Below are 13,356 nucleotides of genomic sequence, written 5' to 3'. Positions count from 1 at the left end.
TGTCTGAGGCTCTTGGCTTCTGAGATTTCAACTTAAAAGCGGGCAACGTGCATGCAGTTGGGGTGAGGACAGGGTACCCCCACTCCTAGTTTTCTGCTTTGTGTGTCGAGTAAGCAGAACCAGCCGTGTGCAGACAGAAAAGACAGTGAGGGGTAAGGTGGGCCTCGGGAATGGGGTTGGGGGGCGTGGTGGGCTAAGGTTTAGAGACTTAGGTTCAGAAACGAGGAAAGGCTGGTGGGACAGTGAGGGTTGGGAATAGGATGATGTGTCGCTCCAACATGCGACGCGTCAATACAAAAAGTGGCATTTACTGTCTAGAATCATAGAACGGTGATATCACATTATTTGTTTGAAAAGGGCTATGTCAGATTTCGTTAATATACAAAAATAATTCTAATGTCATGCCCCTATCCCCAGTGTTACCCAATGATGCAGGGACCGGTGAATTGGGCAACTGAGACCACAGGTGACCTCCGAGGAAATTTCTCTCTTTGTTTCCTACTTCCCAGAAAGAGCGTATTTCAGGTTAACATGGCCCTGTTCAGAACACTGGTGTTGAGGCGCGTCCCAGACCCCTAGAGTTAAACACCATCCTTGCTTTGTCTAGTTTACTGCATATTTTGGATACCAAGATTTACCCCTCTTTCTCTTGGGATCTATTCGATAAATACGAAGGAAAAACCCCTGCAATTTGGATGGAAAGGGCATTGGCTGAGGGTCAGAGCACTGGGTTGGAGTCCCAGCTCTGCTCCATTCCAGCTGCAGGAGCTTAGGGATGGCACTTTTTCTCTCTGAGCCTCAGTTTCCCCCTCTGCAAAATGAGGTACTAAAACTTAGCCTCGTTGAGAGTACAGAGGGCTGAGACCCTATGTTTCAGGCATCGGACACATGCCTGGAACAGTGTGGGTGCTCAATAAATGTTGAGGTTACTTCTACAGGCGTGAAGGGCTTTCCCTGACCCCCCCAACCCCCCCCCCCCCCGCCCAGCTGTGGTGACACCTAGCTTCTTCCGTATACAAGCTGGGCAGCACACCAGGCTGTGACATTGTTCTATAGCCAGCATGCTGCTTCCTGTTTACATAGACCTTGCAGATCCATGGCTTGAACAGTGGACACAGAGGATTTCCTGTGGTCTCTGCTTGGCCACATGGAACAGCCAGCCTTCTCTAGCTAAGAGCCTTATTTTCTCTGCACTTGGGCTAAGTGCCTGGTGAAAAGGGATTCGTGAGCAGTGAGTATCTGAGCAGCGGTTGGGCCAAGCACAGAGATCCTGTCCCTTTAACATATAATCCAACCCGCCACCAGTGGTCAAACTTCATTTGAGCACCTACTATGTATTGGGCTCTGTAATGATATTTGCCATTCATTGGGCATCCACTGTGTACGTTTGCAGGGCACCTACTATTTGCAAGATGTCATAATCATGAAGATAATTGTTATTACGGTTGAATACCTACTGTGCACATAATACTCTACAATGACAATGCCAACCAGTTTTTGAAGAGCCGCTGTGTTGTATGCACTGTAATCATCTTTATCATAAATCATTTATGCCTGACCTCTCTGTGCCTCAGTTTCCTCATCCATACAATAGGGACAATAGTAACTTCCTTGAAGGACTGATGTGGGGATTAAATGAGTTATTATATATAAAGCACTTAAACCAATGCCTGGTATATAGCTAAGAGCTTAATAAATGTTGGCCATAATTAATAGTTATTGAACATCCATTGCATATAAGACACTCTATTCTCCAGACAATAGTAATTACCATTGCTGAGCGCCTATTGGGCACACTGATCTGTAATCGATATTAATAACTGAGCCCCTATTGGGGTGCCTGGGCGGCTCAGTCGGTTGAGCACCCGACTTCAGCTCAGGTCATGATCTCGCAGCTTGTGAGTTCGAGCCCCGCGCTGGGCTCTGTGCTGACAGCTCAGAGCCTGGAGCCTGCTTCGGATTCTGTGTCTCCCTCTCTCTCTGCCCCTAACCCACTCGCATTCTGTCTCTGTCTCTGTCAAAAATAAACATTAAAAAAAATAAAAAATAACTGAGCCCCTATTGTGAGCCAGAACTGGGCTAGACACCGGAGGCCTCAAGGGCAGTGTCGTAGGCAAGGGTCTTACACTCTGCTTAGGGGAAATTAAACCGATTTGGAGTCAGGCATCTCCAGGAGAGTCAGGGACAAATCTTATGCAAATATGGACCTAGGGCAGGAAGGGGATGGCTTTGAGTGGCCAGACAGAGGATTTGGGAATCAGGACATCTTGAACTATCTCTTGAGTTGTGCCAAAATGGATTCTAATAAGCTGTATTCCTACAAATGTCCACCTGGGGAATGGGTCACTGGACAATTGAGTCTTCTCCCTCAGGAGGGAAGGGATCCCAGAGACAAGGAAAGGAGTGCGCTGGACTGCTGAGCTTTAGGCCCAGGGAGGATATCCCTTGTTCCTCAGAGATGAAATAGAAGTGGGGGTGAATTCAGTAAACTGGGGTCTGGTACCCCCTTCCTTCCTCCTATCCTTCCTCCTATCCCGACACCATCATGGTGACCTCATGATAGGGATATTCAGGCTTGGCCATTCTCTGTTTGGCCATGCAGCTAGGTAGGCCAGAGCAGGCCACTCCCTCTAAGAGTCATGGAATCTTGTAGAACTGCAGGTTCTGCATTATTTTAAGGTCAGTCCCATTCCACACGCTGACCTGTTACTGGCCCTTGTATTTCCAAGGAGACAGGAAAGCTCCAGCAAGAAGGGCCTGGGACTGAAGTTCAGAGTCACACAGAAATGGTCCCAAGGCCAAAAATGGGAAGTTGGCTCAGAACTCAGGCGGCCTGAGTTGAGGGGCAAGTGGGGGGAGGGGGGGCACTCTCAATTCTCAGCCCAGGCCTGGCTTGGGACTAGGAAGACAGATTTAGAAATATCAGAATCGGGGGCCTTTAGGGGCCATCGAAGCTACCCTAATCATTTACAGAAGGGGAAACAGGTCTGGGGAGAGAAAGTGATGTACCCAAAGTCCCAGGGCAGGCTAGTGGCCAAATGAGGCTGGAATCCCAGTCTCTATGATCCCTCAGTCCCTGGATGCCTTGTCGGGTCTCACTTCTCAGCACTCAAATCAGTTGAGTCTCTGAACGTTTGGAGGGAGCCCTTGGTGGCTCAGGGAACATTTTCTCGGACATTTCCAGCAAGAAACTTGGGACCTCCTCATTCTGACCCTCCAGCCCTCATCTGGCCTGGACAGAACCACTCTTCAGAGATTTCCTAGGAAGGGCATTCCCTCCAGTGGCAACGATCTCTGATTGCCTCTCCCACTAGCCATCAGAAAGTTTTCCTCTACATCCACCCTAAGCCCCGGTCATTAAAAACACATCCTGAAGAGAATATAGACGAGGCACTTAGAATAGTGCCTGCTCCACGATAAGTGCTCTGTGAAGTCTTACTCTTGCTGTCACCACCACAACAACCATCCTATCATCGTCGTCATTATTATTTCTGTTCACATTGGGCAGTGGTAAAATCAACATCCACAACAATCCTGAAACCGGAAGAGTATGAATAGGGGTCGGGAATGAATAGCTAGTCTATTTCTCTTCCCATGGGGAAACCCCCCAGTGATCCATTCAAGATATAAACCAGAGATTCCAAACTGTGGCCTGTGGGCTTCACATTCCACCTGCAAGTATTTTTCTTGGGCCCACCGAGCACTAAGACATTTCTGAATTTGTTGTTAGCATATAAACATGAGATTCCTGGCTTTTTTTTTTTTTTTTTTTTTTTTGGAAAAAGCAACAACCCGTCTGAGAGCTCGGTTTAGACCGGGTATTTCCTCTCCCCTCGGCCAGTTCACCCATTAACTTGTACCTTCCCGGCCCTGGAGGTCCTCGAGTTTATAACCCCCAATCCCAATGGCTGTTCCGCCCCCTCCCCTCCAACAGAGCCTCGGAAGAAGCATTTTGCCACAGACCATTTATTTTCAACCGCTGCAGCCCGATGCGCCTGTACCCATTTCGCGGTCGATGTTACCACCAGCTACAGGGTTTGGAGATGGGCTCGGGGGCTCTCCAGCCCGAGCGGATTGCCTCCCAGAACTTGGGCAGGTGACCCAGGGAAAAGATCCCGTTGCCGAACAAGGGGAGCTCAGGCAGCTTCGTCCCCGGCCTCTGCGGCAGCACGGGTGTAAGGCTCCGTCTCTGAAGCCGGGGTGGGCATCTGGCGTTGGCAGGCCCATCCACACACTGCAAAGAGTTGACGCCCCTGGTGGACGGCACCATGCAGGTGTTGGTGTAGTCGTTGGAGGCGGCCACGCCGGTGACGGGGTTGGAGTAACTACGGGGGAAGGCGTGGTCTGGGTGGTCCAGGTGGATGGAGGTGGCTGCACGCTCCAGGCAGTTGGCTGCAAGCCTGGGCAGGCTCAGTGACGATTTGGAGCAGAAGGCACTGGTGGATCTGTCAAGGTAGTTGATGCCTTTGATGAGTTGGTCCAGGAAGGTGGGGCTACAGGGGCCTGAGGGACGTTCTGTACAGAGCAGGTAGCGGGGGCCGCCATGGTAAGCGGGTTTTCTGGCCACCTTGGGGTGGTTCGCCAGGTGGCTTGTCTCTACGAACTTGGAGTTGTAGGGGCGGCCCATGCAGATTTTCCTCACTGGGAGTCTGAAGAAGCTGGGGCTGTCGGGCTGCTCCGAGGAGAGGCTGCAGCTGCTGGTCTCAGAGCCGCTCGGGGTGCAGGGGCGTTTGACACCATCAGCCCCGCTCACACCGGGGCCGTGGGGCCAGCCTGGAGCCTGGGCCGAAAAGGACACATTGTTGGGATGGTTCAAGCGGCTGTGGATGTTGGAACGGCTCACCGGGCGTCCAGACATCGTCCCGGCTGGGCAGATACAGCTTCGTGGCACCCACCTGCCGTGAGCTCACCTGGAGGCTGGCTACCGGGCCTGGTGAAGACAGTTGGGTCAGCTCCTCTCGGCTGCCTGCCCCCTCCCTGCACGCTTTCTCCCCGTGGGTTCCCTCTGGCTCCGGAGAGCCGACAGCACCCTTCTCCTACTCCTCAACCTCCTCCTAGGCCCTGGGGATTTTCAAACTGGAAAACAGACACCTTATTCTTCAGAAAGCAAGAGACGAGGCGGAAGGGGCGCCTAGGTGGCTCAGTCGGTTAAGCGTCCGACTTCAGCTCAGGTCACGATCTCACGGACCGTGAGTTCGAGCCCCGCGTCGGGCTCTGGGCTGATGGCTCAGAGTCTGGAGCCTGCTTCCGGTTCTGTGTCTCCCTCTCTCTCTGCCCCTCCCCCGTTCATGGTCTGTCTCTGTCTCAAAAATAAAGTTAAAAAAAAAAAAAGAGACAAGGCAGAAGGCAAGACCCTGAGAACAACTCAAGGCCAGAGGACCCTTAGGAAAAGTGGGGCAGTCTCCTTGATCCTTTGGCTCTGGCCCATATTTTGAAATTCCCATTTGCCTTTGGAGCAAGGACTCCAGAAGACCACAAAAGCCAAGGACTGAATCTCTAATGGGGAAATCCCAAGCATGGAGAGATACCTCCTTTCCAGAGTGTAATCGTCCACTACGCAACGCGCCTGTTAGTAAAAAAAAAAATGCATCTTAGGAGTGATGCGATGCTATAGATACTCTCTCCGTGCCTGGCCCCTTGCTTGTGTCTCACATGTAATTCTTGCTACAAATCAAGGAGGTGGTCACTATTCTACTCCTGGTTGATGGATGGAGAAACTCAGTCTCAGATAGATGACGTGACTCGTCTCAGATTACACGGGTTGGAAGTGGTGGGGGCCTAGGTACTGTCTTGGTCGTGTCTGATGACCCCTGAAAGACAATGCTATGTTGTTGGGGTGACTTTGGCCCTCCCTCGCAGCCTCTTAAGAAAGAGTTCTCACCACATCTGCTCTGCCTGCTGGATGGGGGCACAACTGGGGAGAACCAGAGAGACAGGGGTGCTTGCTAACCCCGTACCTAAGTTGATCCTGACTTTAGGAATCCCAAATGAGAGGGGGGAAGGTCATAGGACAAGACTACTGATAGGGCTGGACTTGTAAGGTCACAGCCTTCCAGGATATTCGGTCTTGACCCTCTCGGGTAGTAGAGGGTCTCCTCATCCACTCCACAGGAGGAGGGGAATTGGGATTCCTACTCCTTGTGGTCCAAATGTGGGCACTTCGCCGAGACCTAGACCTGACCAGGCCAAGGAAATGCCCAGTCCATTTAACCCCGCCTCCTGTCCCGGCCAAGGGCAGTGAGGTCCTCCCTTCCTCATCTCCATTGTCCATCGGTTCCCCAATACTCTCCTGCCCCAGCTAGAAGGCAGGTTCTGATTTCTCTCCGCCAGTACTGCCAGGTTGATGCTAATTTTCCACTTCCGTCTAGTGAGAACAGAGCAATATTTGAGCCTGTCCCACCCAGAAAACAGCTGCCTGCCCCTCTTCCAGCCCATGGCCCTCAGCTGCCCTTGTCCTTTGGGTCTGAATCGCGTGGAATGCACAGACCCTTGCCTCTTCCCTTCCGGGTCCAACCCCACCCTGTCTCCTCCTCCAGAAATACAGGAGGCGACTGAGGACTGACCCCCACAGAGCCCCACCCTTCCCTTCCTGGCTGGCTAAGCCCTATCTGCCATAAGGGCCCTCTGCCACGCTCACTCTGTCTTTAGGAGGTAGATGACTTAGCCCTCCTGTTGCTCTCCACTGGGGATACCCTCATGTCGCCACTCCAGACTGCTGGCCGTGTCATAGAATCATGGAATCTTACAGCTGGGAGGGGCCTCCAGAGGCCATCCTGGCCAGGCCCCTGCCTTAGGGCCCGCGCCGCTTTAAGCCCTCCAGGACAGATGGGCCCTATTTTTAAAATGAGACTGGGGTGGATGTTTTCCAGTGTTCCTTGTTGTTTTTCTAGTGTTTAATTATGCTGAGAGTCAGGGAGTTCTCAGCTGCCCCTGATATAACTCCCATCGGCCGTGATCAGCATCAATCACTTCTCTTTCTTCACCGGCTCAGCAAACATTTATTGAGTCTCCCCAGAGTGTTGTTCCCTTCCAGTGACCCATTCTTGAGCCTAACTGTCTTTCCTTCCCCGCGGCAGTCAGCGATCCAGTGTCGAGTACCTACTACCTGATGAGAGCTGGCCAGAACCTGAGATTCTTCAGCCAGCAAATCTCAGAACCTGTGTGCCCCCGACCCAGCCCTGGTCCTTAGGGGGCACCCAGTACATATTTGCTAAGGAAAGGTTCCATCCATTATTGCTTTCTCTCAAACATTGAAAATACAGTTTTACTTTATATTTTGAAAAATTTTCAAACTTACTGAAAACTCACAAGACAACGAACTCCCAAGTAGTCTTCATCCAAATCCACAATTTATTAACGCTTTTGCCACATTTATCACCACACACACACACACACACACTCTCTGATTATTATTTGGAGAGGAAGTCGCAGACAGCACTATCTTTTCCCCTTGAACAATTGGGCGTGTATGGCCCACATGCCAGGTGAACGGGAACATTTTCTTTTCTTTTTTTTTTTAATTCAAATTTCAGATATTTATTAATCAGTGTAAACCCTAACACAAAACACTGATCTGAGTTCAGAGGAGAAATATTTCCTGGATAAGTGGAAAATTTTGTACGGAGGGCTTCTGGGAGACCTTCATTCTAAGCGGCTTGAGAGCGAGACATTTCATTTACAAGTCTGGAACTTTCTTCCTTCATTTTGTTATAATCTACAGTCGGTGAGTAGAGCTCGTGTTGATCATTGGGACCCAGTCAGTTCTGGGTTATTCTTCCTACCCTAACTGACATCTGGATTGGACCATGTCAGGGGCTGCTGTCGTACCTCCCGCTCCAATAAATACGAAGAGGGGGATCGAGCTTGGATGCTTCTTGGCCTGACCGAGGATCTGTTGTAACATGGCTGTGGCAGAGGCCTCCGGTCCAAGAGAAGGAAAGATCAAATCTACAAGGCCTGGCACTAAGTAGTCCCTACCCCAAGGATGAACAGATATCCCGGACATTTTCTTAGGCATCCACACTACGATGACCCAAGTACAGGACATTCGGCAACGGTGGAGTCTGATCATGTAATGTACATTTCACCGACTGCCCCTCCGATGTTCCTCTTGGCAACTCTTCGGGCGCTGGAACCAACCCAGGAGCAAGCATGGCTTTTCGTTCTCAGGGGTCTTTGCTTTCCTTCAGCTGGGAACAATTCTTCAGCCTTTGTCTTTTGTGAGATGGACATTTTTTTTTTTAAAGTGAATTAATTTATTCTGAGAGGAAGAGAGCCTGCAATCAGGGGAGGAGCAGAGAGGGAGGGAGAGAGAGAGAATCCCAAGCAGACTCCAAACTGTCAGTGGAGAGCCCGATGCAGGGCTCGATCCCACGAAACGTGAGACCATGACCCGAGCCAAAGTCAAGAGATGGACGTTACCCAACCAAGCCACCCAGGCGCCCCTGTGAGATGGTCGTTTTCGAAGAGCTCAGCCACGTTGTTCCGGAGAAGGTTCTTAGTCTGATGTTTCTGAAGGATCAGACCCAGGATTATAAAGCGCTATAACACGGAAGCGTCTGTGGGCCCTCCTTAGCCGGCAGCCACTGAGGGTGAAAGGCCTTTTTGCCCTGGGATGGGGTAGTTACAGATGCTGAAACAGAGAGCCCAGAGGAGGGATCAGAGGGCCCTCCAAAAAAGGAGGAAGAGGGGTGTGGGGGAACTCAGTGCACCAGGGAAGCAGCAGTATCAGCAGTTTCCTTGTGGGGCCTCAGCCTGGCCTGGTTCTGCTCTGGGCTGGGGGCCGGGCAGGCGGGCAGCCAGCCAGCGAGAGGGCTGGGACTCTGCGCCGCTTGTCCTGAAGGTACCCAGGCATCGAGATCACTGGCCATTTCTGGCCTGGGCACCAAGAGTCTCTGGAAATAGCTCGAGGACAATTATTTTAGGAGGAATGTGCTATTCGTCCATCCTACCAGAAAGCCAGGCTGTGTCCCAGAAGATCAAGAATGCCCCTCTCTGGCCTCCCCAACTCCAGGGGATCTCTAGGTACTCTGGGGACCACAGAGGCCTTCAGAGCCAGAAGGGGCAGGGAGCCAGAAGTGGGGTCGAGAGACTGTAAGTCCTTTCCCCGGGTCGGGGGAGAGGAGGTTCTGTCCTCAGATCCTGGGCTCTCAGGGCCCCGTCTTGAGTCAGTCCAGCTGGTTAGGGTCCAGATGACTGCAAGCATGAGGACACGCAAGGAGAAAGGTATGCGGAAGCTGCCTGCCCTACCTCTTGCCCAGCTCCATCCCCAAGAAACTGACATGGGTGGAGTACCTACCATGGGCCAGGACCTTCTACCCTCTCATTGAATCCTCACAGCGCCCCTAAGAGGTAGGTAGGTATTTTGTCTGCCAGATGGGGTAATTGAGACTCAGAGAGGGCAACAGACTTACCCAAGCTCACCCAGCAGTCAGAATTAGAACCCAGTGTTCCGGCTCCATCCAGGGGGGGCCACTCTTCTCACCCAGTGAGGACTCAGTAAGTGACCCCGTGAACCGAGCAGCGTTGGGAGGCGTCTAGCCTGGAGACATGGATGGGTGGGCAGCTGTAGCCCTGTCTTCCACCAAACCCCATCCTCCACCGCCCAGCCAAGCCCAGCCGCCTCTCCCTCCCTAGCACTGCAAGGATGGACGCCAGAGTCTCAGAATGTCCTGGGTGGGTGCCCTGCAGAGTCTCCAGCCACAGCGGCCCCCTCCCTTGCCCAACCGGGGCCAGCTCCAACCGTTGGCTCCTCAGCTCCGCTGCCACACCAGCTGGGCTTTCGATCATTCCTTGCCCCTCCCTCTCCTTCTCATCCCCCCCAACTCCCCCACGCCCCAGCAGTTCTACCTGTAACCTGTCCCCCCTTGTGCCCCCACCGGGTCCAGCAGGGGCCCTTTCTCTACCCCAGGCGTGAGGAGTTTGAGGGCATCCCGTTCCTCTGGGCTCCCCCAGAATGGAGGGAATAGCCTCCTTCTCCGGAGACCTTAGGACCCTGCCTCATTAGCACATACGCTGCTAGTTAATCGCCCCCTATTCCTGCCCCCCCAACCTCCCTTCCCTTGGGGCCAGAGATGGTAGGAGGGGTGTTCCCTTGTCCTTTCAGCACCTGGTTCCGGAAGTACCAAAGATAAGGAGCAAGCTGACTTCGGCAGCCGCGACTGAGACCACCCCCCCCCCACCCCCCATCAGTTCAGGAGACAGCTAGAGCCAAGCCACTTGGAACTTTCTCGCCTGTCCCACCCTGGCTGGAGGACATCTGTGCCCAGCCTCGGGCGACTATTACTGGTGTGACTCACCTGAGCCCTTACCTGTCACGGGGCCAGCCTGTCTGCAGGGCTGAAAATCCCTCCTGGGCCGCGTTCTGGCCCTCCCCTGGCTACAGCCTCTTACCCCCCCGAGCACCCTGAGTCACACACCCTCATGCCCCAACACCCTCGAGGATAAGGGCCCTCTGCTCGCAGGCTGCCAAAACAGCCTTCCCCAAGCCCACACGAGGCAGGTACAAGCCGGGACAGATTTGAGCTCAGGAGCACTGGGGCAGGCGTGGCTTGGCAAGAGCCCCAGCCAGCAAGAACTTCCCGCCTGCCAAGCCACCTCGGGGATTGTGGGGTAGAACAGCCAATGGCGGCAGGGCACAGGGCTCCTATCTTCATGGGGCCTGGGAAATTCCCTCGCCCCATGGGCGGGGGGACAATGGTTTATCTACAACCTTGCTGAGTGAAGACATAGGAAGTAGGACAGCAGGTAACTGGTTCTTGCTGTGACCTTGGGTAAGTAAGTGGTTGAACTCCTGCAAACCTCAATCTCCTGTTCTGTAAAAGGGGCGAGGGTACCCAGTGATCATTGCAGACTGACTGGCTCGTAGCGATAGCTAATGTTTACGAATCCTCCCTATGTTACAGGCCCGGGGGACCGGCAGCAGCGAGCCGGAGTCAGCCGATTGTTAAATATTCTGGAATTTGGTGACCAGGTTGTTAAACCACTGGTGGCTTGAAATCAGCCATGGTGGGGATATTCACACCACAGGAATTGGCAAAGCAGCAAATCAGGTGTTTTCGTTTGTTTGGTTTTCTTTTCTGAGACCCAGCTCACCAGCATTCCACTGCAACCCTGCGACTACGGCCACATGACTTAGCCTTTTTGAACTTCTGTTTCCTTTTCCAAAAAACCATAATAATAGTGGCCAATAGGTGTCCAATGCCTCCTGTGTCCCGGCTGCTCTGTGCAACTTTATGTGTGAACTTGACTGGGTCCCGGTGTGCCTAGATGTCTGCTTATTTCTGGGTACGTCTGTGAAGGCGTTTCTGGAACAGATTAACATTCGAATTGGGCTGAGTAAAGCAAACCCCAGTGTGGGTCAGCATCATCCAATTTGTGGAAAGCCAGAATAGAACAAAAAGGTTGAATTTGTTCTCTGACTGCCTGAGTTGGGCCATCAATCCAACATCAATCCTCCTGGTTCTTAGACCCTGAGACCCGGATTGGCTGTCTTGTTCTCAGCCCTTTTTGAACCTCACTACCTGCTTTCTTGGGTCTCAGCCTCCATAATTGCATGAGCTAATACCTAATAATAAATTTCTTTATACGCCCCCCCCCCACATATATATATGGAGAGAGAGAGACTAAAAGGTTGTATCCCCCCAAAATTCATATGTTGAAACCTACCCCCCAATGTGGTGGTATTTGAAGATGGGGTCTGCGGGAGGTGAGTAGGTCATTGGAGTGGAACCCTCATGGAATTAGTATCCCTACAAAAGCGGGACCCCAGAGAACATCCTTGTCCCTTCCATCATGTGAGGACACGGCAAGAAAGCGCTCTGTGACCCAGAAAGAAAGCCCTTACCAGACACTAAGTCTGCCAGTGCCTTGATCTTAGACTCCCAGCCTTCCAGAACTAAATAAATAAATAAATAAAGAGAAATAAATAGCTGTTATTGAAGGCACCCAGCCTGTGGTATTTTTGTTATTGCAATCTGAACACAGACTAAGACGTATCTGTATTTCTTACTGGTTCTGTCTCACTGGAGAATCTGGCTACTACACCGTGCTAAGTGCATTATACGCATTCGCTCACTTATCCCTCGTTGCAACCTTATGAGGTAGGTGTTGCCAGCACCCCCACTTTTCAGAGGCGAAACTGAAGGACGGAGGTGAAGTGACTCACCTAAAGGAACCTGGACAAGGTTAGGAGCCCAAGCAATCTGGCTCCGATCGCTCTGCTAACTGCTGTACCTACTGCCACCGTCACTTGGTCATTTATGAAGCATTTACTGAGGGGAGACACTGTGCTGAGCATTTTCCACTTGGAACGGGTCTACACAAACCCCTCCATCCTCCTGGGGTGACTTGTCCTTTAATAATCAAATCAGATAGCTCAAAGTGCCGTTTCGCGTGCTGTGGGAAGTTTGGAACCACTTTTTCTGAGGAGTCCCAGGGGCCTGTTGTGGCCTCTTGTCACCACTCTGCGTCCGTGCTTCTGGACCAATTCTCAGAGCCCTCTTCTGCCCCACCTTCTGCGACTGTCACCTTTTAGCGGGTGTGCCCCACGTCCCGCCACTGTGACCGCTATTCCCTCATCTGTGCCGTAAACCACCGGAGATATGCAGCTAGTGTGTGTGACAGACTTTCCTAAAGGCACAGGGTGACAGAGGGGTGACAGCACAGGACGAAAGCCAGTGCCCCCCCCCCCCCCACCTTGGTATAAATGTGATGCGTCTCTTGGCCTCCTCTCTCCTCAGGTTTGGGCCTCTCACCTCTGCCTCTCGCTGTGAAGCTTCATCTCACCTCCTTCCCCTCCCCCCATCCTGGGGCAACTACCCCCTCAGGCCTCCCCACTCAGGCTGCCGAGGACAAGGTCGGCACTTCCGGTTTGGGGCCGAACACCGCAAAACTGCGCCCTGGATTCTCAGCTGGGGTTGGGGGAGGTCACCTTCCATGCGAAGGGGTCTTGCTCCCACTGCCCCCCACAGAGAGGTGGAAGCAGCTTTAGATGACCGGGTCCTTTCAATTACAGAGCGAGGTGAAAGCCTTGTCCTCCCGGAGAGGAATTTCACAGTGAGATTCTGCCTCGTCCTGGCTCTACCAGCTGTAAGACTTCGGGCGGGTTGCTTCCCTTAGCTGAGCCTCAAATTCCTCATCTGTAAACTGGGGATAATAAGAATACCTGCCCCACAAGGCTGATCCCTTGGCATGCTGTAAATTCTCAATAAATACCAGCTGTTCATTATTTGGCGGATGAGGAAATTGAGTTCTAGGCCCAAGCTGTGTGTGTGTGTGTGTGTGTGTGTGTGTGTGTGTGTGTGTAATGTTTATTTATTTTGAGAGAGAGAGAAAGAGAGAGGGAAAGCGGGGAGG

The 13,356-nt window shown here is 52.4% G+C and overlaps 1 protein-coding gene and 1 pseudogene across 3 annotated transcripts; both read right to left on the bottom strand.

The window, feature by feature from the left end:
* Positions 1 to 3,961: 3,961 nt before the first annotated feature.
* On the bottom strand, positions 3,962 to 6,724 carry LOC125173244 (uncharacterized). 3 transcript variants are annotated; one of them, XM_047872158.1, is made up of 4 exons: positions 6,638 to 6,706; positions 5,653 to 5,810; positions 5,529 to 5,566; positions 3,962 to 4,930 (listed from the first exon to the last, which is right to left on the bottom strand). In XM_047872158.1, exon 4 carries the CDS (start codon positions 4,856 to 4,858, stop codon positions 4,019 to 4,021), a length of 840 nt encoding a protein of 279 aa, XP_047728114.1. In that variant the 5' UTR covers positions 4,859 to 4,930; positions 5,529 to 5,566; positions 5,653 to 5,810; positions 6,638 to 6,706; the 3' UTR covers positions 3,962 to 4,018. The 3 variants fall into 3 exon arrangements, with proteins under 3 accessions (XP_047728114.1, XP_047728113.1, XP_047728112.1); XM_047872157.1 differs by having other exon boundaries at positions 5,529 to 5,810; XM_047872156.1 differs by lacking the exons at positions 5,529 to 5,566; positions 5,653 to 5,810 and having other exon boundaries at positions 6,638 to 6,724.
* Positions 6,725 to 7,465: 741 nt separating this feature from the next.
* LOC125173245 (cytochrome c oxidase subunit NDUFA4-like) lies at positions 7,466 to 10,523 on the bottom strand (annotated as a pseudogene).
* Positions 10,524 to 13,356: the final 2,833 nt, after the last annotated feature.

The sequence above is a fragment of the Prionailurus viverrinus genome, chromosome C1, assembly GCF_022837055.1.
Source record: "Prionailurus viverrinus isolate Anna chromosome C1, UM_Priviv_1.0, whole genome shotgun sequence".
NCBI lineage: Eukaryota > Metazoa > Chordata > Mammalia > Carnivora > Felidae > Prionailurus > Prionailurus viverrinus.
This window is presented reverse-complemented; position numbering and strand designations above follow the sequence as displayed.